General features: G+C 43.7%; 1 protein-coding gene across 6 annotated transcripts in view; it reads right to left on the reverse strand.

The window, feature by feature from the left end:
- LOC120960789 (uncharacterized) overlaps window positions 1–24,084 on the reverse strand; it is a 134,501-nt gene that overhangs the window by 85,194 nt on the left and 25,223 nt on the right. For all 6 annotated transcript variants that reach the window (XM_040384397.2, XM_040384396.2, XM_040384395.2 and 3 more), the window contains 2 exons: window positions 1,941–2,441; window positions 1,618–1,858 (listed from right to left, as the gene is read on the reverse strand). In XM_040384397.2, coding sequence (XP_040240331.2) covers window positions 1,618–1,858; window positions 1,941–2,441 — 742 coding nt within the window. The remainder of the gene's footprint in view (window positions 1–1,617; window positions 1,859–1,940; window positions 2,442–24,084) is intronic.

The following is a 24,084-nucleotide window of genomic DNA, read 5'->3' on the forward strand; positions in this document are numbered from 1 at the left end:
TTGACAGTTTCTGTTTTGTATGTATTGGTGCGATTAGGATAGCGGGAAAAGATCGATCGAAGTGATACAAGAACCGACACACCAAGAGCTACAGCTTTGCGTAAGCACACACAAGTTTCGCGTTATAATTCTTCATTAAAGCAGTTTTAAGTAAAACATAAAAATTAACACAACGTAGGGGTTTGCGCGATCCCGCTCTACCGACATTGACAGTAAAAATCTACTCTCGAGCAAATCGGAATTGAGCATGCCGAATTCCGATTTTCCGACTGGCATCTATCTGTAAAGATAGATTAATTTAACTATGATATCGTCATCAACGAAAGCGAATCGATGCCTTTTGATTGGAATCTCGGCATCATCTACCCCATACTCAAGAAGAGACAGATTGGACTACAACAACTACAGCAGTATTACCGAGTTGAATTCCGCCTACAAAATATTTTCCCTGATCCTTCAGGAGAAACTTAATCCGCACATCGAAAAAATTATTGGAAACCATCAAATAGGATTCCGAAACGGAAAACCATTCAGCAGATCACGTAGGCGTTAAGAACAGTTATGTGAACGCACTTTTGAAATAGTCTAAGAATTCGCCTCTTTAGGGTCAAAGGTCAGCAACGACAACAACATGGAAGCTGCATTTTGCACAAGGATACTGGTTGCCATCTGGCAATTATTCAATCTGAGAAAGAAGTTTATTCTAAAGAACCTGTCACGATGGACGAAGCTGGGACTATATTGCACCTATATAAAGCTATACAGGGGGCGTTCCCGTGGTACAGTCGTCAACTCGAACGACTGAATAACATTGCCGTCATGGGTTAAAGCCCAGAATGGACCGTCCCCCCGTAGCAAGGATTGACTACGGGGTAATGAATTAAGTCTCGAAAGCCTGTATAGGCCGGTATGTCTGCGTAGGACGTTACCCCAAATAGAAGATGAAGATACAGCTATATACGCCTCTAAGACATGGACACTATCCAAATCTGACGAAACCCTCTTAGCCGCTTTCGATAGGAAGATGATTCGATAAGAAGAGGAATTCTTTCACGTATGAGTTGAGATGACGAGATGACGTGACAATAGCCGGCATCGCGAATAAATGAATACATTTTAACAGTCGTTTAAAGTTCATTTTGGTTTAACCGAGTTCATTTGTTGTTCATTCCTGTTAAAATAAACGACCGTCAAAACAGTTAACGACTGCTCGATATCGCATATAGGCAAACACGGGGAAAAAATCGAGCAGTATAATTAAACGACTGTTAATTTGCATCGCATACGCTCTTGACAGTCGTTTGTTTAACGACGGCATAGGACCAGTCGTTAAAATTAACAAATGAACTCAATGCGATCGCGATGCCAAATTCTAGCAATTTTTAACGACTCTGGTTAATTTTTAACGACTGTTAATTTTAAACCATTTCTTTCGCGATGCCAGCTAATATTCGAACGTTCTTGCAATAAAGGTCCGCAAAGTAGCTTTTGCACCGTTGAAGTAAGTAAGTAAAATGTTTAATTTTAGGTAATTATGATATGTTGAAAACATACATCGTTTTGAAATGCTTCGTTTGTTTGCAAATTTGATTGTGAATAAAAAATGATTCTACATACCTATTGATCGATTGTTGTTGACATTATCCTCCTTTATAGTAATATCTGCATCAAATAAATCTTTGACACGGTTGTAAATAACATCTTGGGGGTCGTGCAAAAAAAAGGATTCTCCAGAAACACTGCCACTCGGGCTGGGTGGCGTTGTGGACCCATGACGCATAGGATTCACATAGACTCCATCATTTGATAACACTGGGTCATAATAGCTATCTGGTGTGAGGCGAGAATACAGACCATCCTAATCCGTGTGAAAATATTTTTAAAATACTTAATTACAAACCACTTAACACTTCATTACATTGATGAAAACAATTTCATACCTTTGTTTTACTTATAGTTGGAGGATGTAAATAAAATGGCTCGGAATCTGAGCTGCCCGTCGAAGATTTTGACGATTTCATCGTGTTATTATGGTGATTATAATCATGACCAGCAGTGAGTGCCTTTCCAGCGTGTGCATGAGTCCCAACCAAGGCTTTACGCGTTCGTGTCTGTTTTGCTGATGATTCTGGCATTGCTTGAGACTGATAGGCATCTTCTAATGCATAGCGGTGCTGACTAGGCATCAATTGATTATCCTGAGACTCTACTCTGTTACCTTCTTTTTTATTTCCATACTGTATCAATGCGTTCAAACATTCGACCTGTTGATTCTCAGCCGCATCATTGATAGGGCTTTTTCCATATTTATCCAGTGACAATTTGGCACCATGATTTAATAACCATCGCACCACGCTCAAGTGTCCTCGCGATGCTGCAAAATGTAAAGGTGTTGCACCATCACCATCACGTAGATTTGGGTCCACCGCCTGATCTTCAATCTATAAAAAAGTAACAAAATTTTATTTTCTTAAGTATCAATCAAAGCAACAAATATTATTCCATTGATATCAGAATTTATCGTAATTTTTTTCTAGAAATTGGTGAATCGCTGTTCATTAATTAAACAAACTAATTTATAAAATTCGGTGCATGGTTTAATCTGGTAATGAATAATCATAATAAAATGTAAAGGCTCAATAAATTGATGGTACACGAATTGTTTATTAGTCTATTTGTTTCATGAATATGTATATGGTCATCCAGTTAGCTTAGACACTATCTTAGATTTAACTTATGTTCTACTCGCCGAATACAAAAGAAGCAGTCTGCTTTTATAGTTTAAGGTCGATAAATTTAAATCAAATAAGTGATAGCTTTCATTTAAATTTCTCATTCAGACGAGGATAGGATCATTGTCACTGGAGAAATGCCCACGCAGTTCAGGCGCAAAAAATCACGGTCTCTTAGAGTTCGACTTATGCACCTAGTCACCTAGTAAATATTCAATTTACCTAAGAGATTAGGAGCATCAATTTCTCCGACTAACAATTTAGCACCTAACGCACAGGAAGCAACTTTACGCCTATGACTTAGTGATTATAGTTCTAACAGCAAGCAGCGCGTTGTAGCGCGTTTAGCAGGTTTATTTGGTGTCCAGTTCTCAATCTAGACTTAAAATTTTGATGTCATCCGATGGATAATATTAATGAGCAGCAATAAGTTTCGCTCGCACGATACTAGAATTGGACTGCAATTATTTTCCCCACAACTGCCGAAAAAGACGAACCTTTTAGCATTCACATGATGCGTATATCTTTAGGAACAAAACAAACAATCTTTGTTATTTGTAATACCCTATCCCTACTCAAAACGTTCTCATCGTGCAGAACAAAGACCAGTTCTGATAGAATTCGGTCATCTTAATTATTTGTAATACGGTCGCTATTGGTGCTACATGACACTTTTTTATAGTTATTTGAAGATATTGGAGCACACTACACAACTTTGTAACGGGTACGTGCTTGTGTTCTAGTTCGTTTATAAAGATCATCCAAATCATTTGGATGGATCAATCATTCTATCATTCGTTTTCTTCTAAACATGTCAGTTTATACCGATTCTGCTTTAAAAGAGAGAGATAAGATATTCGACAAGGGGTTTCCAAGGTTTTTTGGGGATGTCCCGGAATTGTTTGGATGCTTCCCATAGTGTTTTGGTTCGCTCCCGCGATTTATTGGCGTTATCAATATTTGTTTGGTTGAATTGTATTAATGTCCAATAAGACGATACCGAAAATATATGTGGAAACGATCGAAAAATATATAGAAAAAGGTGATTAAGTCGTGAGACGGACCCTACAAATTACGGGAATTAGAAATCGTAATGGAGAACCCAATTAAAATCTTAAATACAATTCAATAAATCCAGAGCTGTAACAGAAGTTGCTTCATTTAAACAAAGCGAAATCCACGTCAAGCCGTTTGGGATGCGCGCCAGATTTACAAATCTGTGCCAATGATTGCTAGTATTGTTAATGAAAAAACATTCTCAGTTATATGTAACAACGGAAGTAGAGATAGAATGAGGCCGTGAACGGGGAACGATCAAATCATCAAAGTACAGTGGAACTCCTCATAACGATTAATATTTTCCAGTAATTCGCTCGTTATACGAAAAACACGTTATGCGGGAGACTCTTTTCCATACGATTTGTATGAAAAGTGAAAAAATTGGTTCCATGACCACAAATGCGCTGCAAAAAATGTCATATACGAACAATTTTGTATTGATTAGTATCGAGAAGATATTTGTAATTCACTATGATTATCGTCATTGAAAAAGTGAACGATTGGTTTAGTGTTTTTTTTTCTAAATACATTGGCTGGTATCACGAGCGTCCACACGTGAGGTCATACAAAATCTGCCGAAAAAGTCTGCTTCCTTGCGTTTCTGGCGTCCATTCGACTGGTATATTTGTATGTTAATGGTGAAGATAGATTTGTATGATATGGCCTCTGTATTCGGGCATCAGCAGGCCCGTGGGCGGCGTGTATACACGGGCATTGAATCCGTCGGTAACGGAAATGTGCGACGCTCAAATGGAATCCTAGGGATGGCAATACATTTCATTTTATTTAAAATTGAGCTAAGCTTATAAACTTAAATTTTTCTTTGCAAGCCATTTGTGGCCAAGCCAGTTACCTTATAACGGGTTGTCTCGGTTTACTTAAAGCTATACGTTGATTTCATTATTTATTTCGCTTGTAATTTAGGTTAGAGTTCTTTATGCAGGCTAGTTCCCGCTGCGCAAAGCGACGGAAGAAATCATGCCCTTCGGAGAATTTTATCAAGCCATCTTTTTCCCTCCAACGGCAAATTTGTCGAGCAGCTCGTCGAGCTGGCCGTCCCTGGCTCCGCCTCATACCCCTCGCCTGAGCGCGCTGTCAAAGGTTTGGATGTGTTGGTGCGTCAGACGGCCAATCGCTGTCAGCCGTCGTCCGTGCTTTTTCCTTCCATAGCGTCATCTCTTTCTCGCGTGTGGTCAATGCTCGCGAGCTGTTGTGGCGCCTAAAAATGCCGTTAACAAACATTGCGGCGATGAAGTTGCATTTTCACAAATCAAACCACAAAATCGCAATGAGTTCAAACACTGCAATATAAAAATGATTAAGGAATCGCTAGTTTACGCTGGTGGGCTTGCTGTGCAACACGCTGAACCCTAATTCGCATTGACACGTTCAGCCCGGCGCTGATTTTCATCAACTTTCCGTTCCGCCAGCATCAAGAACGCAAGCTGATTGTGAAACCAGCATCCTGGAAAGTTCACTGGTAGTCCCTGGGACATGTCATCGTGCTGAACGTGTTAAGCATTACAGGGTTTCACACTTTATCTCAAGACCGCGGGACCCCTTCCCGAATCTGTCTTAGCCAAAGCCAAGACTGCGGTATGATGCTTGAAAACGTTGATGATACCTGAATTCATCGGATGCAATGCTGAATCTGCGGCACATTTCTCGAAACACACTGGTCCGCGCCGAGGACATGCGGTCGAATATTTTTTTTACACGGATAACCTTTGTGTACATCAGTGTATGAGAAACACCCAATTATCCTTTTCGTGTTTTTACCAAAAAAGACAATTTAATAAAATGAGTGAATGCATATTTCTGCAATTAAAATATTTACAAGTGTCAAGAAAGTAGTTTGAACTGTTTAAATAATGTTTTTTTGTAAAAACACGAAAAAAATAATAGGTTGTTTTCAGTACACTGATGTACACAAGGGTTATCCGTGTAAAAAAATATTCGACCGCATGTCCTCGGCGCGGACCAGTGTGTTTCGAGAAATGTGCCGCAGATTCAGCATTGCATCCGATGAATTCAGGTATCATCAACGTTTTCAAGCATCATACCGCAGTCTTGGCTTTGGCTAAGACAGATTCGGGAAGGGGTCCCGCGGTCTTGAGATAAAGTGTGAAACCCTGTAAGCATAACTTTGTTACCCTAAGCTTTTGCTTTCGTATGCTGTAGATTACATAGATATCCTGAGCCGACTGCGCATGGGTGCGAGTGTGCGTTTGTGAGCAAAACTGTCCGAATTATTGCCGAATGTGTTTTCTTCCGGAATGTTATGATCCATCGGTCAAAGAAAGGAAGGTGTTCATGAAAGACGGAAAGACGAGTTGTGGCCCCTGTCAATGGTAACTGATGACCGGGAGAAGGGGGTACTGAGACACAGCTGTTGGAAGATTGAACGTATACTTAAATTGCCCGCGGAGGGAGGGAGGAGGATGGGCTTCGGTCATGGGACCCCTAAGATCATCGATCACAGGCCCTAAAATTATTGCCGTCATGAGGGGGATGGGGGGGGGGAATGGTTCTCCAACCACGGGGCCCCAACGACCATCTTTCCGGGGGCCCTTGTCGCTAATACTCTGTCCACTTGTAAACATACGGCATACTACAGACTAGAGATCTTCGGCTACCGCCTAGTCCGCCTATCGTCAGGACCGCAGCTGGTTCATGGCCGTGTTTTTTTATCGCGGAGGTGCATCCTTCCCCCTGCCTGCAGCGTATGCATCGAGCAGGAAACAGTGTGGCAGTATGCAAGTTGCACGCTGGATAGGAGCGGTCCCGCGGCACCGCCATCATTCCGCACATCTGCATGCCCGTCGTGGGTTCTAACCGCGTATGAACCGTCCGCCGTAGCAAGGGGTTTGTCACCGGCTCCGGCTACGTGGTACTCAAGTCCTGAAAAGGCCGGCATGATCGCGTTGGCTATTACGCCAATAATAATAATAATAATACTAATAAGAACTTAGCAGAGCAGCCCACACTCGGGGAAGGGTTTTTGTTTTGACTTTGGTGCTGTGTGTGTGTGTGTGTGTGTGTGTGTGTGTGTGTGTGTGTGTGTGTGTGTGTGTGTGTGTGTGTGTGTGTGTGTGTGTGTGTGTGTGTGTGTGTGTGTGTTTGAATTTGCGCAAGCGTGTTTGTGTGCGTTTGGAAACCCCAAAACTATTTGATTCTGATGCGTACATTTTCATCCGCTGCGACTACAAAGTCCATGCATTTTCGATCTCGCTACCTGAGCTACAACACAAGCATTGGATTGGCACCACCATCTTTCCGACCGGCTCTGCTGTTGGGGGTATTAAAAAGACACATGATTTAAGCAAACGTGCGTGTGATTTGTTGCACATTTATTTCTAATTCAGCTAGCGGACGCAAGTGGAAACAACATTTTGAATTGAATCCATACAAAAGAGGATTCTGGATTTGTTTATTACGGTGCGCGTATGGTGCGGCACCTGTCTGTCCAGAAGCTGGTGGCTTTTTGGTTTGGAGTAGTTATCATGTTTATGTTTATGTTTATGTTTATTTGTCTATCGATGGACAATAATGCCCTCTCGAACCATTTTAGCAATGTTTTACAATGAGTTCTTTACAATGGATTACAATAACATAGAACATAAAAATGTGCACTATGGAACCAAATTTAACACAGAAACACGATCATTACACTCAGTTGGCAAAATCCTCGGCTCAAAAGCGTCACTGACTGCGTTGAAAACACGGCACATAAGTAGGAACGTGTCAGAGGAGCCAAATTGCGTTCTACGGTCGTCGAGGGCCAACATTGCCCGAGTCCGGAGCGGCCTGGCCGGAACGTACAGGTTGATGGCAGCCAGTAGTGACGGAGAGTCAATACGGCCGTCGAGAAGTCCCGTGATGAACGACAACCTGGCTTTTCGTATTCGCTCACTTAGGGTGGGTAGCCCGAGTAGTAAACACCTAGTCCGGTAATCGAGCCTTTGGTTCCATGAGCGAAGTGCAAATCGTGAAATTTTGCGCTGGATTGATTCCAATCAAGCTAACGGACGCGCTGCAGTTGGTCACCATACGATATTTACATATTCCATCAACGACCGGATAAGTGAGCAATAGAGCGCCTTGGTGCAAGGTATATCATTAAGCTCGCGAGTCATATTGTTAACTAGTCCTAGCATTCTATTGCTGGTGGCTACTACGTGATCCAGCTGATCCTTAAATGATAGTTTTGTATCGAGCAAAACACCTTGATCCTTAACACATAGTTTTCGCGCCAAGGACTGTCCATCAAGCGCATATTCATACAATGATGGCCAGCGAGAACGACTGAAAGTGATGACTTCACATTTATGTGTGCATAGGGATAAAGCATTACGGTTGCACCAACACTGGAACTCATGCAAGGAAGTTTGCAGTCGGGCGTGGTCTTCTGGTTCACGAATAACACGAAAAATTTTCGCGTCATCTGCGTACAGTAGATGATTATCAGCCAGAAGGATCAATGTCGCGTCGTTGATGAAAAGAAGGAACAGCAAAGGACCCAGGTTGCTGCCCTGCGGGACTCCAGAAGATGCATGCACTGGACTTGACATGTACGGGCCTAACTTCACAGAATATTGACGATCTGTAAGGTACGATCTAAGCCACATTATCACAGGGTTTGGGAGACCAAGTAAGTCGAGTTTCGCTAGCAAGATGGAGTGCGATACACTGTCGAATGCTGCCTTGATATCCGTATAAATAGCATCTAGTTGTAAACCGTTATCGATAGATCTATGACATTTGCTAACAAATTCTAGTAGATTAGTCGTTGTAGATCGCCTGGGTACAAAACCATGTTGATTCACACTAATATAGTTGCAGGCCGAGGCCAACAATGGCTCGTAGATTAGCATTTCGAACACCTTTGCACACACGCTGAGTGAGGTTATGCCACGATAGTTTACAGCATCGTTCTTACAGCCCTTCTTGTAGATGGGTGTCATCCAGGAAGATTTCCAAGTGGCAGGAAAGGTTCCACATCTCAGGGACTCCTTAAAAATCTTCATCAGCGAGGGAGCAAGCGCAGAAGCACACCACTTTAGGATAACGGACGGTATACCATCTGGGCCAGGGGTATATGAGGATTTGACACGTTTGATGGCAGAGATGATGTGTGACGCCGATTGACCGGCAATGCCTTGGAATGGGTTCGGATCGGTAGGTTCATGTTTTGGTGGAGTGCATTCCGTGCATTTGTCGCGCCTCAGCGGTAGACCCGGTAGCACCAAAGTCAAAACAAAATCAACTTCCCCGAGTGTGGACTGCTATGCTAAGTTCTTTTTATTATTATTATTATTATTATTGGCGTAATAGCCAACGCGATCATGCCGGCCTTTTCAGGATTTGAGTACCACGTAGCCGGAGCCGGTGACAAACCCCTTGCTACGGCGGACGGTTCATACGCGGTTAGAACCCACGACGGGCATGCAGATGTGCGGAATGATGGCAGTGCCGCGGGACCGCTCCTATCCAGCGTGCAACTTGCATACTGCCACACTGTTTCCTGCTCGATGCATACGCTGCAGGCAGGGGGAAGGATGCACCTTCACGATAAAAAAACACGGCCATGAACCAGCTGCGGACCTAACGATAGGCGGACTAGGCGGTAGCCGAAGATCTCTAGTATGTAGTATGCCGTATGTTTACAAGTGGACAGAGTATTAGCGACAAGGGCCCCCGGAAAGATGGTCGTTGGGGCCCCGTGGTTGGAGAAGTCCTCAAAAGCATGTTACAACCTGATGAATCATGCGTTTCAGTTGTAAAATTTAAAGGTGTGATTGAGGCTGACGACTCCATCACTTGCAACAAGTTTAACTCGTTCTTTGTGAACAGTGTTTTAGATATTAATCAAAACATTGCTTCTGTCAGTGAACCTAGCTATTACGTAGATAGTGCTACTCCACGATGCCATTTAAGATTTCAGAAAATTACTCTTGAACAACTAAAAACCATTTGTTTCAACCTGACAAAAACGGCAGGTATAGGGAAGTAAGTTCAACAACCATACAGGATTGCTATCATGTGATCGGAGAGGACCTTCTTATGGTGATTAATCAATCACTAGAGAGGGGATGTTTTCCGAAATCATGGAAAGAATCATTGATTATACCTATTCCTAAAGTGAACGGAGCTGCCAATGCGGAAGATTTTCGCCCCATAAACATGTTGCATGTGCTCGAAAAGGTGCTGGAGACAGTAGTTAAGGAGCAATTGGTTCAGTTTCTGAACAGAAGCGAGCTGTTGATCCGAGAGCAATCAGGATATCGGCAAGGACACTCTTGTGAGACTGCTTTGAATCTTGTACCAGCGAGGTGGAAGGTGTTGATGGATAAGAAGGAATCGATAGTTGCTGTTTTCTTGGATCTAAAACGGGCATTTAAAACAATATCTAGGCCATTGTTGCTTTCTACCTTAAGGCGTTTTGGTATTGTGGGGAAGGAGCTCAGTTGGTTCGAAAGTTAAAAAACAGAACTCAGAGAACTTTATTTGGTAACTCTGTATCAGAGCCTATAGAAAACACCCTTGGTGTTCCACAAGGTAGTGTTCTTGGACCAATTTTGTTTATCATGTATATCAATGACATGAAACAGGTTTTGAAGGCTTGTGAGATCAATCTTTTTGCCGAAGATACTGTTTTGTTCATCTCGCACAAAGAAATAAAGCAAGCAGAGTCTCTGATGAATATCGATTTAAACGCTCTGGACGGATGGCTGAAGTAAAACAAGCTGGCATTAAACATTAACAAGACTTGTTACATGATGATGTATGCGGGTGTATTGGAAGAACCTCCATCTATCGTAATAAATTCGGAACTAATCGAAAGAGTTAGACAAGCTAAATACCTGGGAATTATCCTAGACGACAGGTTGAAGTTCCACGCTCACATTTTTTTTTTAATTAAATTTAATTTAATTTATTTAATTAAATTGTCCGCCAAAGGCTTAACAATATGTTGCTTAAAAACTAAGGAGGGGAAGGAATGTACGGGTTAACGAATTATGGAGCGGGAAGGGAGATAGTGCTGCGAAGGAGGGAGCGGAAACGGGAGGGTGGGATATGGTAGTCGAAGAGATCGGAGTGGTCATTGAAGGTGGCTAACGCTCGTAGGAGTGGGTCATTTTGGCCGTAACGGGTTCGGCGAAATTCAATGTAGAGGGGGGCTCTCGGGCGTAAGGGTCGAGACGGAACATAAAGGGGTATACGCGACAGGAGAGATGGGGAATCGAGATCAGAGGAGAGAAGATTGGCAACAAAAAGGGACTGGATGATAGAATGTCTGGCTTGGATAGGTTCCAGATTAAGCAGGCGACAACGGACATGATATGGAGGAATAGAAGACTGATTGGGGAGGGAGCGACGAATGGCAATACGGGTAAATTTGCGTTGGACTTTCTCTAGCCTAGCCATGGCAGTGATACCAGGTGGAGACCAAACGACTGCAGCGTATTCAAGAGTGGGACGGACCCAACAGCAGTATAAGGACTTAAGGCACATTGGATCTCTTATCTCGCATGCTAAACGAAGGATTAATCCAAGAGCTTTGTTGGCTTTTTTTAGGACGAATTCGACATGTACATTAAACAGTAATTTTTCGTCCAACCATACACCGAGATCTTTCAATGATGAGACGCGAACAAGTTGAGAGCCACAAATGTAGTAGTTCCAGAGAACTTTGTGGGATGAACGACCAAACGATATGATAGAGCATTTTTGAGGACATAAACGGAGACCATTGAGGCAACACCAATCAGAAAATTTGTCCAGCACATGCTGGAGGACATTACAGTCATGAGGTGAGGCAACAGGTAAAAAGATTTTTACATCATCGGCGTAGAGAAGACAGCTATTTTGAGGGAGCACAGATACACAGTCGTTGACAAACAGTATGAAAAGCAAAGGACTGAGCACACTTCCTTGAGGTACGCCAGAGAGACCTGCGAATGTTTCAGAGAAACTATCACAGACACGTACTTTGTAGGAACGGCCAGAAAGGTAAGATCTGAGCCAATCTAAAAGGTAACCTCCGAAGCCAAGTTTCTCAAGCTTAGCTAACAGGAGATTGATTGGTATGCTATCAAAAGCTGCTTTCATATCGGTATATATGGCGTCAATTTGGCTTGCGGATGAAAGTGCCGGATATATAACAGATAATAGACACATAAGGTTTGTAACGGTGGATCTTTTGGGCATAAAGCCATGCTGGAGAGGAGATATATAGCTGGAGACAATAGGAGACAGGTACGAATGAACAATCGAATCCATAATTTTGGACATTGAGCATAGTATAGCAATACCGCGGTAATTAGAACATAAAGAGCGATCGTTCTTTTTGTGAATGGGAATAAGAAATGCAGATTTCCATATTGTGGGAACGGAACCCTCTTGGATTGATCTGGAGTAAATACGGGACAGAAGGGGAGCAAGAGACGTTTCACATTGTTTTAATATGGAAGATGGAATACCGTCAGGACCAGGAGAGTACGAAGGCTTCAGTTTACTCATGGCGGCAAGGACACTTTGCGTGGTAATAGGCACATTGTTGCATGAGAAAACATCGGGAGGCGTTGTAGAAAGTCCTTCGGATACAGGGAACTGATGGGTGGCAGGATCGACAAACACACTTGACAGGTACTTTGCAAAAAGTTTGCATTTGTCCTGAGTGCTGGAAGCGACTTCGTCGTCAAAGAAGATGGTAGAGGGATATTCCGATTTAGAAGTGCGGGATTTGACAAAGCGCCAAAAGGACCCTGGATCCATCGAGAATCGGTCCTGTAGGCGCACAACATAGGACGCGTAGCAGGCACTGTTATATGTACGGTAAGCTTTGTCTGCGTATTTATAGATCCGTAGGAAATATGGATGACGCGAACGATTATATGCCCGGAGAGTGCGGTTTTTATCGGCCTTCAAAGCCCTAAGCGACCTGTTCGACCACGGGGGACTGGGGGAGGGTTTCAGGAGTGGACAGCAGAGAGGAAAGGAGGAGGTGATTACATTGTTGAACTTAAATACTACTTCGTCGATGTTGCTGCATTGTTCGATGAAAGACCAGTCGGTCTGCAAGATGATATCACATAGCTTTCTTATATTCGTTCTACGGAAGTTAAATCTTCGGTATCGAGATCGGTATGATTTAGGTTGATGTTGTTGGATGACGGGGGTTGCAAACTTAACGGATAGTTCAAGTGCAGGATGATGTTGATCAAGCGCCACAAGGGGTAGGGGTGATTCCAGCACTGAAGAGCATAACTCGGCAGCGATCGTATTTCCGAATATAAGATCAAGTTGACGGTCACGAGAATTTTTTACTCCTGACAATTGAAGCAAGCCGTTAAACGACATTCCATCAATGAGAGCTGCATTTCCCGTAGAGGTGCTGGTCGAGGTGAAATGAAGTGGTAGCGTCGGCGACGGGAGCCAAGAGAGAGAGGGAGTGTTGAAATCTCCGAGCAACAGTAACTGATCGGATGGTTTCATACGTTCCGTAATGAGACACACACTCTCATTTAGTGAATCCAGGATTTCTACACATGAGCTGCGATCAGGTGGAATGTAGATGACACCAATAAACAGAGATAAATTAACGTACTTGATGCATACCCATGAAAGCTCCAGTGACGTGAAGGTGTGCGAAATTGAATACGAAGTGAGCTTGGATGAGCATGCTATCAGGACACCGCCTCCACGAGAGCGAGAACTGGTATTTGAGCAACGGTCACAACGATAGATCTCGTAATTATTGTCGCAAAGGAGAGAGGAAGGCACGGAGTCATCTAGCCATGTTTCGGTAAGGGCGTACACATCGAAATTGTTCTCAGCCAGGGCTTGTCTCACGTTGAGTAATTTAGTGCGTAATCCTCTCACGTTCTGATAGTAGATGGTGAGAGAGTGAGATGATACGGCGGCTTGATGGACTGTGTTGTTGTCGTGAAGCGGAGTAACGGAGGTTATTCGTCTGATGTTATCGTGAATGGTGTCTCGATCGGTGGTTCTGCGTTGTCTGGATTCGGTTGCGAAGTGTGTTGGGATGGATTGTGGGCATCTAGTGGCAGTTGTCGTGTGGGTGGGCGCCAAAAATTTTGAGCAGCGGATGAACGGTGATCGATGAATTCTCTGAATATTATTCCTTTGTGCCAGGTATGAGAGGAGAGTGCCCTTTCTCGGAACTCAAGCGACATCCCTACTTTAAATGAGATAAAAGTGAGAGTGCTAGGATCGCGGTCGCGGGGCAACAGCTTATTTATGATGACGTCATCAGTACCCAGTTGTGTTGTTATCATTTCCTTCATCTCGACGTCTGTGACCGACGGAGCTATGCGGGTAAGGTATAACCAAAACCTATTAGAGTTAGTATCACTTAATGGGACTGTCAACACGGCACGAGACGATGTTGATATAGGCGCTGTACCCGTGAGCAGTGGGGCATTAGGGTTGGTATCCGGCGGGGTAAAATCAACAAGCCTCCGCTTAGGTGGATTTCGGGATGGTGCGTTTTGTGAGTTACGATCGAGCTCACCGGGGCGAGAGCTTATAGGAGTGGCCACAGAATTATTCGTTAGAAGCGGTAAGCCAGGGGGAGCAGTAAGTAACGTAGTGTGCGTGTTAGCATTAGTTGCGTGGAACGCGGCTAGAACATCTTTCTTGACTGCGTCCAAGGCGTCCGTGAGACGACGATCAAATTCTCCAAGAAGCTCCAGCTTCAGGTTTGAAAGAGCAGCTAGCATTCCATTAGGTGAAAAATCCTTGCCGGCGCGTGATTCACTGCAGCTAGTGCAGATCCAAAGAGTTTGTGAGTCAGGACGTTTCAGCTCGGTCATGACCACCTCACACACACTCAAGCAGCCAAAGTGGTAAGTGGTATTACAGAAGCCAACACACTTATAGGAGTCATCACTCGTCACAGGAGCAGCACAGGAGGGGCAGGATTCGGCCATGATGAAGAAAGAAACGAACAACAACACACTAACACACGCGAGATTGAATGTATATGATCCCGGCACGATGCGGTTTTGATTCAATCTTCGGATGGAAATTAAGCTGCGGGGTTTGTACACTTGATGAAAACCTTATCACTGGATGATAAATCGACCAGAGATGGACTAGTTGAGCGCGTGCAGAAGCGATATGAGATTGAAAAACACGCGCAAAAACGGTCGAAATGTTGGAGTGCGATCAGACTGTGACTTGCTCTATGAGGAAACGTCAAATGATAAACACATTGACATTGACATTGACTGGGTCATCGCTAAAGTGACAAAGAAGTGTGGAGTGATAAGTATATTGGCAAAGGATCTCGATTTTTTTGGGAAAGTTCATCTCTACAAATCATTGATCTCGCCACACTTTGAATTCTGGTCATCCATTTTGTTTCTTGGCAACAAAGGTCAAATCAAAAGACTTCAAAGGTTGCAAAACCGGAATATGAGGTTAATTCTGGGGTGCGGTCGACGTACGCCGTCCGCGGTTATGCTGAATATTCTTCAAAGGATGTCAGTAGAGCAGCGGATTGTGTACCAGACCATGACTTTTATATATAAAATGCTAAAGGGCCTGTTGCCTGGGTACACTGGTGGACATAAAAATAGGAACTTTTTTCTGTGACCGAAAAACGTAGTTCTTGTCGGAAATATTTGGTAACCCTGCAAAGGACTGTTTAAGTGGTTGTTGGGAGGTGGTGTTGCGGTGTTCCACAGAGCGGAAACATATTCTAACGGTCAATGTGTTGACCGTTATTCGCTATCACTTCCTCACAGCGTAGGGCCATATCGCCGATGAGGTTACGGCATTCGCTTCTGTCTATGCGTTTCCACATAGCCTTGCAGCGTCTCCATAGCGAATCGGCAGAACGTGCATGCTTGTTCTTAAGCTGACGCTTGAGAGTTGACCACAGATTCTCAATCGGGTTGAGGTCTGGACTCAACGCAGGCCACGGTAGAACTTGCACATCCTCGTTTGCCAAAAAACATTTAACTAATCGCGGTGTATGCTTTGAGTCGTTATCGTGCTGAAAGATGTAATGCTCTTCGTCTCCGAATTTTTGTCGGGCGTGTGGCAACATCTTACGACGTAGTATGTTTCTATACCCTTCCGAGTTCAGTGTCCCTTTGATACGGAACAAAGGACCCGGGCCGTGCCAGGAGACCAGGGTCTCCGTGCTTTAGGGTTTTTATAGTATTTTTTGGATGATACGCCTGTTTAGGAAGGCGCCAGACGTATTTAGTGCCGTCCGAACCATCCAGATTGATTCTGGACTCATCCGAAAAAATGATTTTGCTCCAGCAAAAGATGGATGCAGCTAAATGCTCTTCGGCAAACCGAATGCGCGCTTCTACGTGGTGCGGCATTAGCTTACGAACCTTTCGTGGTTTCCGGGCACAGAACCCACCGGCGTGTAAACGGCGCGACACCGTTTTCGCCGAAACTTGCAATCTAAGCTCCTGCTTAATACGATTGCCAGTTTTGAAAGGGTCCGCCCTGATTATCTCAACCATCTGCGCGTCAACGTCAGGCGTTGTTTTTCGCGGACGACCTGTGGATTTACCCGTAGCCTCGCTACGAATGGCGTTGTCCACAAACGTCCGCGAACGGCCGAACGCCTTGCAGATGGTTTTGATAGGCACGTTCTTACGATACAAACCCTGAATATGTTTCCGCTCCTCTGGAGTGCAGTGCTTTCCGCGACCCATGATGAACTTGTGGAATTTTCAAATCGCAAACTTTCACCTTTACCACTGAATGAAGAATGAAGCGCAACACGGTTTGGATCTCTTTTTATACTACCGAAAAACGCTGCCGTTACTCAAAACTCAGATAAGTAGCGCACCACAAATGCGAGTATAAAAGGCAAACAAACAGCGATTGCAAATTCAGTACGCCTCGAACGTTAGGCGAAAGAACTCCGCAGGAGCCAAAGCCTCTCTAAACCATACTAACAACAACATACGCCTCGATCTGTTGGCGATAAGAGGCCAACGAACTCCGCAGGAGCCAAAGCCTCTCTAAACCATACTAACAACAACAACAACTGTTGGCGATGACACACCTATTGCACGCAAAAAAACACACAACAAATTTTTTTCCTATCTTTTTGTCCACCGGTGTACCCTTTGGCTATAGTTTTGCAAAAATCAGGACAATATCTTTAAAATCTCATAACCCAAGCAGGTTGAGTAGCGCTACGATTCGGAAAGTAAATCTTTTGGCAAAACCTTTTTTACTTGCACATTTAATAAGATCGCATAAAAAAATAGTTTTATTTGCTTCCGTATCATTCGACTCTCTTTTTGCTACTGACCTTTCCTCCACTCTCTCTCTTTCTACCTCTCATACTCACTCGTTTTGTCGCTCTCATTTCTATTCTTCTCACAAATCGCACTCTTTGCGGAAGCAGTTTACCGCGTTCTAGAAAGGCCTATTTACCTTGTCTACAGACCGATATCGGATTCTGCGGTCGTACCTTACACAAGCACTTGAAACTTGAACATATAACTTGACCTGCAACAGTTATTATGCCAAAGAAGAAGAGGAAGGAGAATAAGAAACAATTGTTGAATGAAATGTTTCACAATGTTTTAACCGTTACGCAGTCACATGTCTGTAACCTATGAGTCCACTTTCTTCATCCGGCGTTGCAATTACTGCGTGGTCTTGGCCTGTTGAAGGAGTGACTAAAACTGACATACACCATTTTTACGTCGTTAAACCAGTCCACCAGTCGTTAAAAATTAACCAGAGTCGTTAAAAACTGCTAGAATTTGGCATCGCGAACGCATTGAGTTCATTTGTTAATTTTAACGACTGGTCCTATGCCGCCGTTAAACAAACGACTGTCAAGAGCGTATGCGATACAAATTAAAAGTCGTTTAATTATACTGCTCGATTTTTTTTCCCGTGTTTGCCTATATGCGATATCGAGCAGTCGTTAACTGTTTTGACGGTTGTTTATTATAACAGGAATGAACAACAAATGAACTCGGTTAAATCAAAATGAACTTTAAACGACTGTTAAAAAGAGTTCATTTATTCGCGATGCCGGCTAGTGTTGGGTCATACGCTTCATTTCACGACCCGACCCGGAGGCGGGTGCAAGCCAGTCGGAATCGATTCCGACCCGTGGGTGCAGCGGGTGCGCTAGGTCGGAGTTGGAATCAAATCCGACCCGCGGGTGCAATGAGTTCGGGTCGACCCGAAAGATCAGTAGGTGCGAGAAAGCATAAGCGACTCCGACCCGTTGGTGCAAAGAGTTCGGGTCGGGTCGGACCACGGTAGGTTCAGTTTGCACTCGTTGCACCAACGGGTCGGAGTCGCTTATGCTTTCTCGCACCTACCGGAGTCGTTACACCCACTGAACCTACCTGTACCTTTCGGGTCGACCCGAACGACTCCGGGTCGCTTACGGATGGCTCCGACCCGATAGGTTCGAGTCGACCCGCCCATCACTAATGCCGGCTATTGTTAGCAAGGTGCTATATCGTTCGTGCGTTCCATTCTTTACAAAAACCGGTTTTTCCGGTTGTTGCCTATTGCATGAAAGATTAATGTTCACTCTTTCTCGCACACAGTCTGTGTTGCCTGCGCTCTGTCACATGCTCACAAGTATATTTATCTGACTTTATCTCGTATCGTTTATACCAATTGCGATAAGCGAAACAAAAATTGGTGTAGCATTTATTATAATGGTGCAATTTTGAATATCTGTTATACTTTGTGTAATTAATTTTGGTTGTTTTAAATACACAAATGGTTATTATAACATTAAAAGTTGTGCTGGTATTGCTGAACGGTTTGAGATTTATGCAATATAAAATGTGAATATGAATCATAAAAGGCATTTTGTTTTTTTACCAGGCTATATGAACAAATGATGTGTGTTGAAAAAAAAAATGTTTAAAATTGTAAGTAAAATAAAAAAAAATCGTTAGTCTCGCGATATACATGTCAACCCAAGCGCCTCAGATTAAGCTTAAACGACTGGAAAATTGAATATCCATAGAAAAAAAAATGAAAGCTCCACAGCTTCATTGGTTTGATCAATAGATGGCGTATTAAAACTGATTATTATATTGCTATCCTTTTCTTGCAATGTGTTTCGACAAGTTTCATCTTATCATGACCTATATAGCCTTCTAACTTTCCGAGCAAAAATCTATATGAATAGTCGTGTGGTCAGATACGTGGGTATCAACACCAACGACTACTACTCTAATCTCACTTGCTTCAGTGCTGGTGGTTTCCGTTGGAGATTAGTATTTAAATAATCGTATCGCCGTTCTAGTTCTAGCGATGCATAACTTCAATGCGAAACCATACAACAGTACAGAGGAAATGAGAAAGCTCTCCTCCAAGCGATGAAGCTCAACTGGTTGGTGGGGTATCCCACAAACAGATGGCGCTACCAGCTTTTTTGCTATTTTTAGAATGCATGAGTCGTTTGCCGTCTGCTAAACGAAGTCTTTCTATATTCCGTTTAGGTAAAGAGCTTGAGTCGTTTAGAAGCCGTTTAGTGGTCGTTTAGGGGATTTGTGGCACTTGGGAACTCATACGACTCAACAACTGCATGGGTTCAAGCCTCGAATGGACCCTGCCCCCATACGTAGGACTGACTATCCTGCTATGGTAACAATAAGTCACTGATAGCCAAGCCTATTAGTGGTACAGGAAGGCTTTGAGCGACAATGGTTGTTGTGTCAAAAAAGGAAAAGAAGTTTTAAATAATGATGGGTAGTAAAAGCGTGCTTGATATGACGGACGTTTAATAATGACGTTTTCACGAAGAAACTGAAAAAAGCATACACCGAAATTCTTGGACTGCTAAGACATGGTAAAGTTCATTGGGCACAGATTAAACCCATTTCACATTTGGTTTCAAATTGAAGAAACGCCTTGCTCTCCCCTGTTTCTCAGCGTTCTTTTCCATCCGGTTTAGAACGTCGTTCTCTTCTCTTTTGCTGGTTTCTAGTATGGATACACATACACACTCTGTGTATGTGATTGATAACAGCGCAAGCCATACTCTCACAGGGATAATCCCAAGCGCCACAGATTAAGCTTAAACGACTGGAAAATCAAATATCCATAAAAAAACGAAAGCTCCACAGCTTCATTGGTTTACTCAATAGATGGCGAATTACAACTCATTATTATATTGCTGTCCTTTTCTTGCAATGCGTTTCGACAAGTTTCTCTTATCATGGCCTTTATAGCCTTCTAACTTTCCGTGCAAAAATTTATAACATGTATGATGATCGTGTGGTCAAGATACGTGGGTAACGACACCAATTACCAGTACTCAAATCTCACTTGCCTCAGTGCTGGTGATATATAATTAAGTTTTTATTTACAAAAAATTACCCAACTTATCCTAACATAACCTAAATCCTAACTCCTAAGTATAAAAAAAAGAAAAAAAACCTATCTCGTCCTAGACGTCTGTACTGCTCGGTAGATAACGGAAAAAGAGAGTTATCAGATCGTCTCTCGATCGAATGTCACCGTCACAAAACTGCCACTACAGCCACGCGTATCACCGTTATACCAGTACCAAGGTTAATAATGGTTATACCATGTAATGGTATATTGGAGTTTAATATTTAAACAATCGAATCGCCGTTCTAGTTCTAGCGATGCATAACTTCAATGAGCTACTATACAACAGTACAGAGGAAATGAGAAAGCTCTCCTCCAAGCGAGGAAGCTCCACTGGTTTGGTATCCCACCAATAGATGGCGCTACCAGCCTTTTTTTCTATGTTTAGAATGCATGAGTCGTTTGCCGTCTGCTAAACGAAGTCTTTCTATATTCCGTTTAGGTAGAGAGCTTGAGTCGTTTAGAAGCCGTTTAGTGGTCGTTTAGTGGATTTGTGGCACTTGGGACGGTACTACACCAGCGCCATGAAGCCAGAGAAGGATAGAGATTTTTGGTAAGATGAGAAGTTAATCGCCAAAATTTAAAGAGACAATCCTGCACTAGCGGCAAACGCATTGAATGAATTGCTTCTCTTCTGCCAAATACATTTTATTGGTATTGGTGCGTTATTATTGGAATGTGGCTATGAATGAATAGCTATGTGTTGGGTGCTAAGCTGTTTCGTTGCAGATGCATCTTCAATGAACGCACTCGAATTTGAACATGACAAGTTTAGCCTTCCGTAATAACTTTTTGAACGCCCCCACTGCGCAAATTCGAGCAATTTTCTGCGTAGTTTTTTGCGTCGTTTTGTGTCAAAAAATACGCAAAAAAATACGCTAGACTTCAGCCAAAACTACGATAGCCAGCGTATTTATTGCACTTTTTACGTGCGGAACGAGCGCCATCTGTTGAAGAAATGGATGAACTATATCAGACGGCGGAGAAAAAAAAACGGTGGAAAAATTCAAAAATAATGGCGCCCATTCCTTCCTCCTTCTCTTCCTCTTACTCCCTCCTCTCCCCTCCCTGCCTTGCCTTATACTTGCGCTTCAGCCCGTGCCTTTCGCCGTCAGCAGATTGTGTGTATGCGTTGGTGTATATGTACATTGCGGTTGTGTATTGTATTTGGTGGGTATAGCATTTATTTATTGTGTGTGACCTTGACGATGCGGGAGAAACTGGTTCATTATGGGATTTAAAGTATTATCGGTGTATGAATGGTTTATTTTATTTCGTGCCGCTGCTGATGAGGCCATTTAATGCCCGTGCCAATCGAGGGTGAAGAAGCCAATTTCAAACAAGCGTATGAGAACGTCTAACACTAATCTATTTTTTTTTTTATTTGAACATGTTTGATGCTTCAACGACCTTCTAAGCATCGTGGAGCACGGTTTAAAGTGGCAATAATTTTTTTTTACTATGCCAAAATCTGTCTCGAGTTTTCGGGTCGCGACACACACACAATGCGGGGAAAGTGATCGTCCACTCTATCATGCCGCGATCCCCCTCCCCTCCCGGTGCTTTGTATGAGGATGCGCTACAAGTTAAGCCAGCAATTCTACCGAAAAGGTAGCGGAAATCGATCGTGCGTGTACGCGCGTTCGGGGGTGCGTTCTCGCGTACGCGCGTGCATGCGTGCGAGCGCGTGAGTGTGTATGCGTGCGGGAACCCCAAAACTGATTCTGATGCGTGCATCGTCACCGGCTGCGTCTACACACTCCATGCATTCTCAAAAAACGCACTGTACGCCGCCCGATCGATTACCGCTACCTAGGAGACAATACAACCATTTATTTGGCACCACCATCTTTGCGACCGGTTCTGCTGTTGGGGGTATTAAAAAGACAAACGATCGAAGCAAACGTGCATGTGATATGTAGCACATTTCTTTCTAATTCAGCTAGCGGCCGCAGTGGAAACAACATTGTGAATTGAATCCATACAAAAGAGAATTCTGGTTTGGTTTATTACGGTGCGCGTATGATACTGCACCTGTCCGTCTAGAATCTGGTGGCTTGTTGGATTTGAATCGGTATCATGACGCCGTGCGACCGGCACTGCCTTGGAATGGGTTCGGATCGGTAGGTTGATGTTTTGGTCGAGAGCATTCCGTTCATTTGTCGCGCCACAGCAGTAGACCCGGCAGCACCAAAGTCAAAACAAAAACCTTCCCCGAGTGTGGACTGCTATTCTAAGTTCTTCTTCTTCTATGTATATAAAAATCTCGTGTCACGGTGTTTGTTGCGAGCAACCTCCGAAACGGCTGGATCATTTTCAACGAAACTTTTCACACACCTTATGGTGGTATGAGAATAGGTTTTAAGACTTAAAAATCGTTCAGATGTTACACTAAACTTAATTTAATAATGATTTTCTAACTCCCATACAAAGAGCAGGATTGTTGTTGTGTTGTATGCGGCACTTTGACACTTGGTGTAAGGTGCCTGGCGGTTTACACTCGATGATCGGATCCTGAGGGGATACGGGCACGATACAACTATCCCAAGTACCAAATCAATAATGAAATATTTTAATTTTTTTTGGAATAACTAAGTTTGTTGGGCCAGCTAGTATTGTTATAATTATTATTATCGACGTAATGGCCTACGCGATCATGCCGGCCTTTTCAGGACTTGAGTACCACGTAGCCGGATAGTCAGCTCTTGCTACGGCGGACGGTTCATACGCGGTTAGAACCCACGACGGGCATGCTGTTAAGATGTGCGGAATGATGGCGTTGCCGCGCGACCGCTCCTATCCAGTGGGCAACTTGTATACTGCCACACTGTATCCTGCCCGATGCATACGCTGCAGGCAGGGGGAAGGATGCAGCTCCACAATAAAAAAACACCGTCATGAACACTTTCCTTTCGTTAACCGATGGATTATAACATTCCGGAAGAATACACATTTGGCGACAGTGTTGCACACACACGCACACTCACACACTTGCGCAGACGGCTCAGCCTATCTATGTAATCTACGACATACGAAAGGATAAGCATAGTGTCACATAAAGTTATACTTTATGCAGTGGCGGAATAAGGGTATCGGGGGCCCTAGGCGGAAAGACGAGTTGAGGCCCCCTGTAAATGGTAAATGTTGTTGTGGTGGGGGGGGAGGGTTGTAGCGGCACTAAACTTGCTGTTGCCCTAAATCGGCGGGGCCCCAGGCGAACGCCTAGTCCGCCTACCGTTAGATCCGCCACTGGCTTCATGCAATTAGGTTTAAGCTTTCCTATGCACGGCCATGGCCACCTGTGTTGCGTGCGCTACTTCGAAATAGGGTTCTGCGCGTTGCACAGCAAACCCTCCAGCGTTAGCTAGCGATTCGTTAGTTATTTTTACATTGCAGCGATTGAACTCATTGCGCTTTTTTGGTTTGATTTGTGAAAAATCAAATGCAGCGCCGCAATGTTTGTTAACGGTTTTTTTAAGCGCCACAACAGCTCGCGAGCATTGACCACACGCGTGAAAAAGATAGCGCTATGAAGGGAAAAAGCACGGACGACGGCTGACAGCGATTGACCGTCTGACGCACCAACACATCCAAACCTTCAACAGCGCGCTCAGGCGAGGGGTATGAGACAGAGCCAGGGACGGGTAGCTCGAAACGCTGCTCGACAAATTTGCCGTAGGAGGGAAAAAGAAGGCATGAGAAAATGCGCGAAAGGGAATGATTTCTTCCGTCGCTTTGCACAGGGGGCCGTTTATTGGCCCGTGAGGCAAACGGACATTCGAGTAGTGCACCGTACAGTATAATATCAACCCTACGGAAACAGCTTAACACTATAAGTATTTGTTATAGACAGATGATATTGGATCAAGGTGGATTAACAATATCAGGTGGTGGATAAGAGCCTTTG

Source organism: Anopheles coluzzii, chromosome X, assembly GCF_943734685.1.
Source record: "Anopheles coluzzii chromosome X, AcolN3, whole genome shotgun sequence".
In the NCBI taxonomy this organism is placed as follows: domain Eukaryota; kingdom Metazoa; phylum Arthropoda; class Insecta; order Diptera; family Culicidae; genus Anopheles; species Anopheles coluzzii.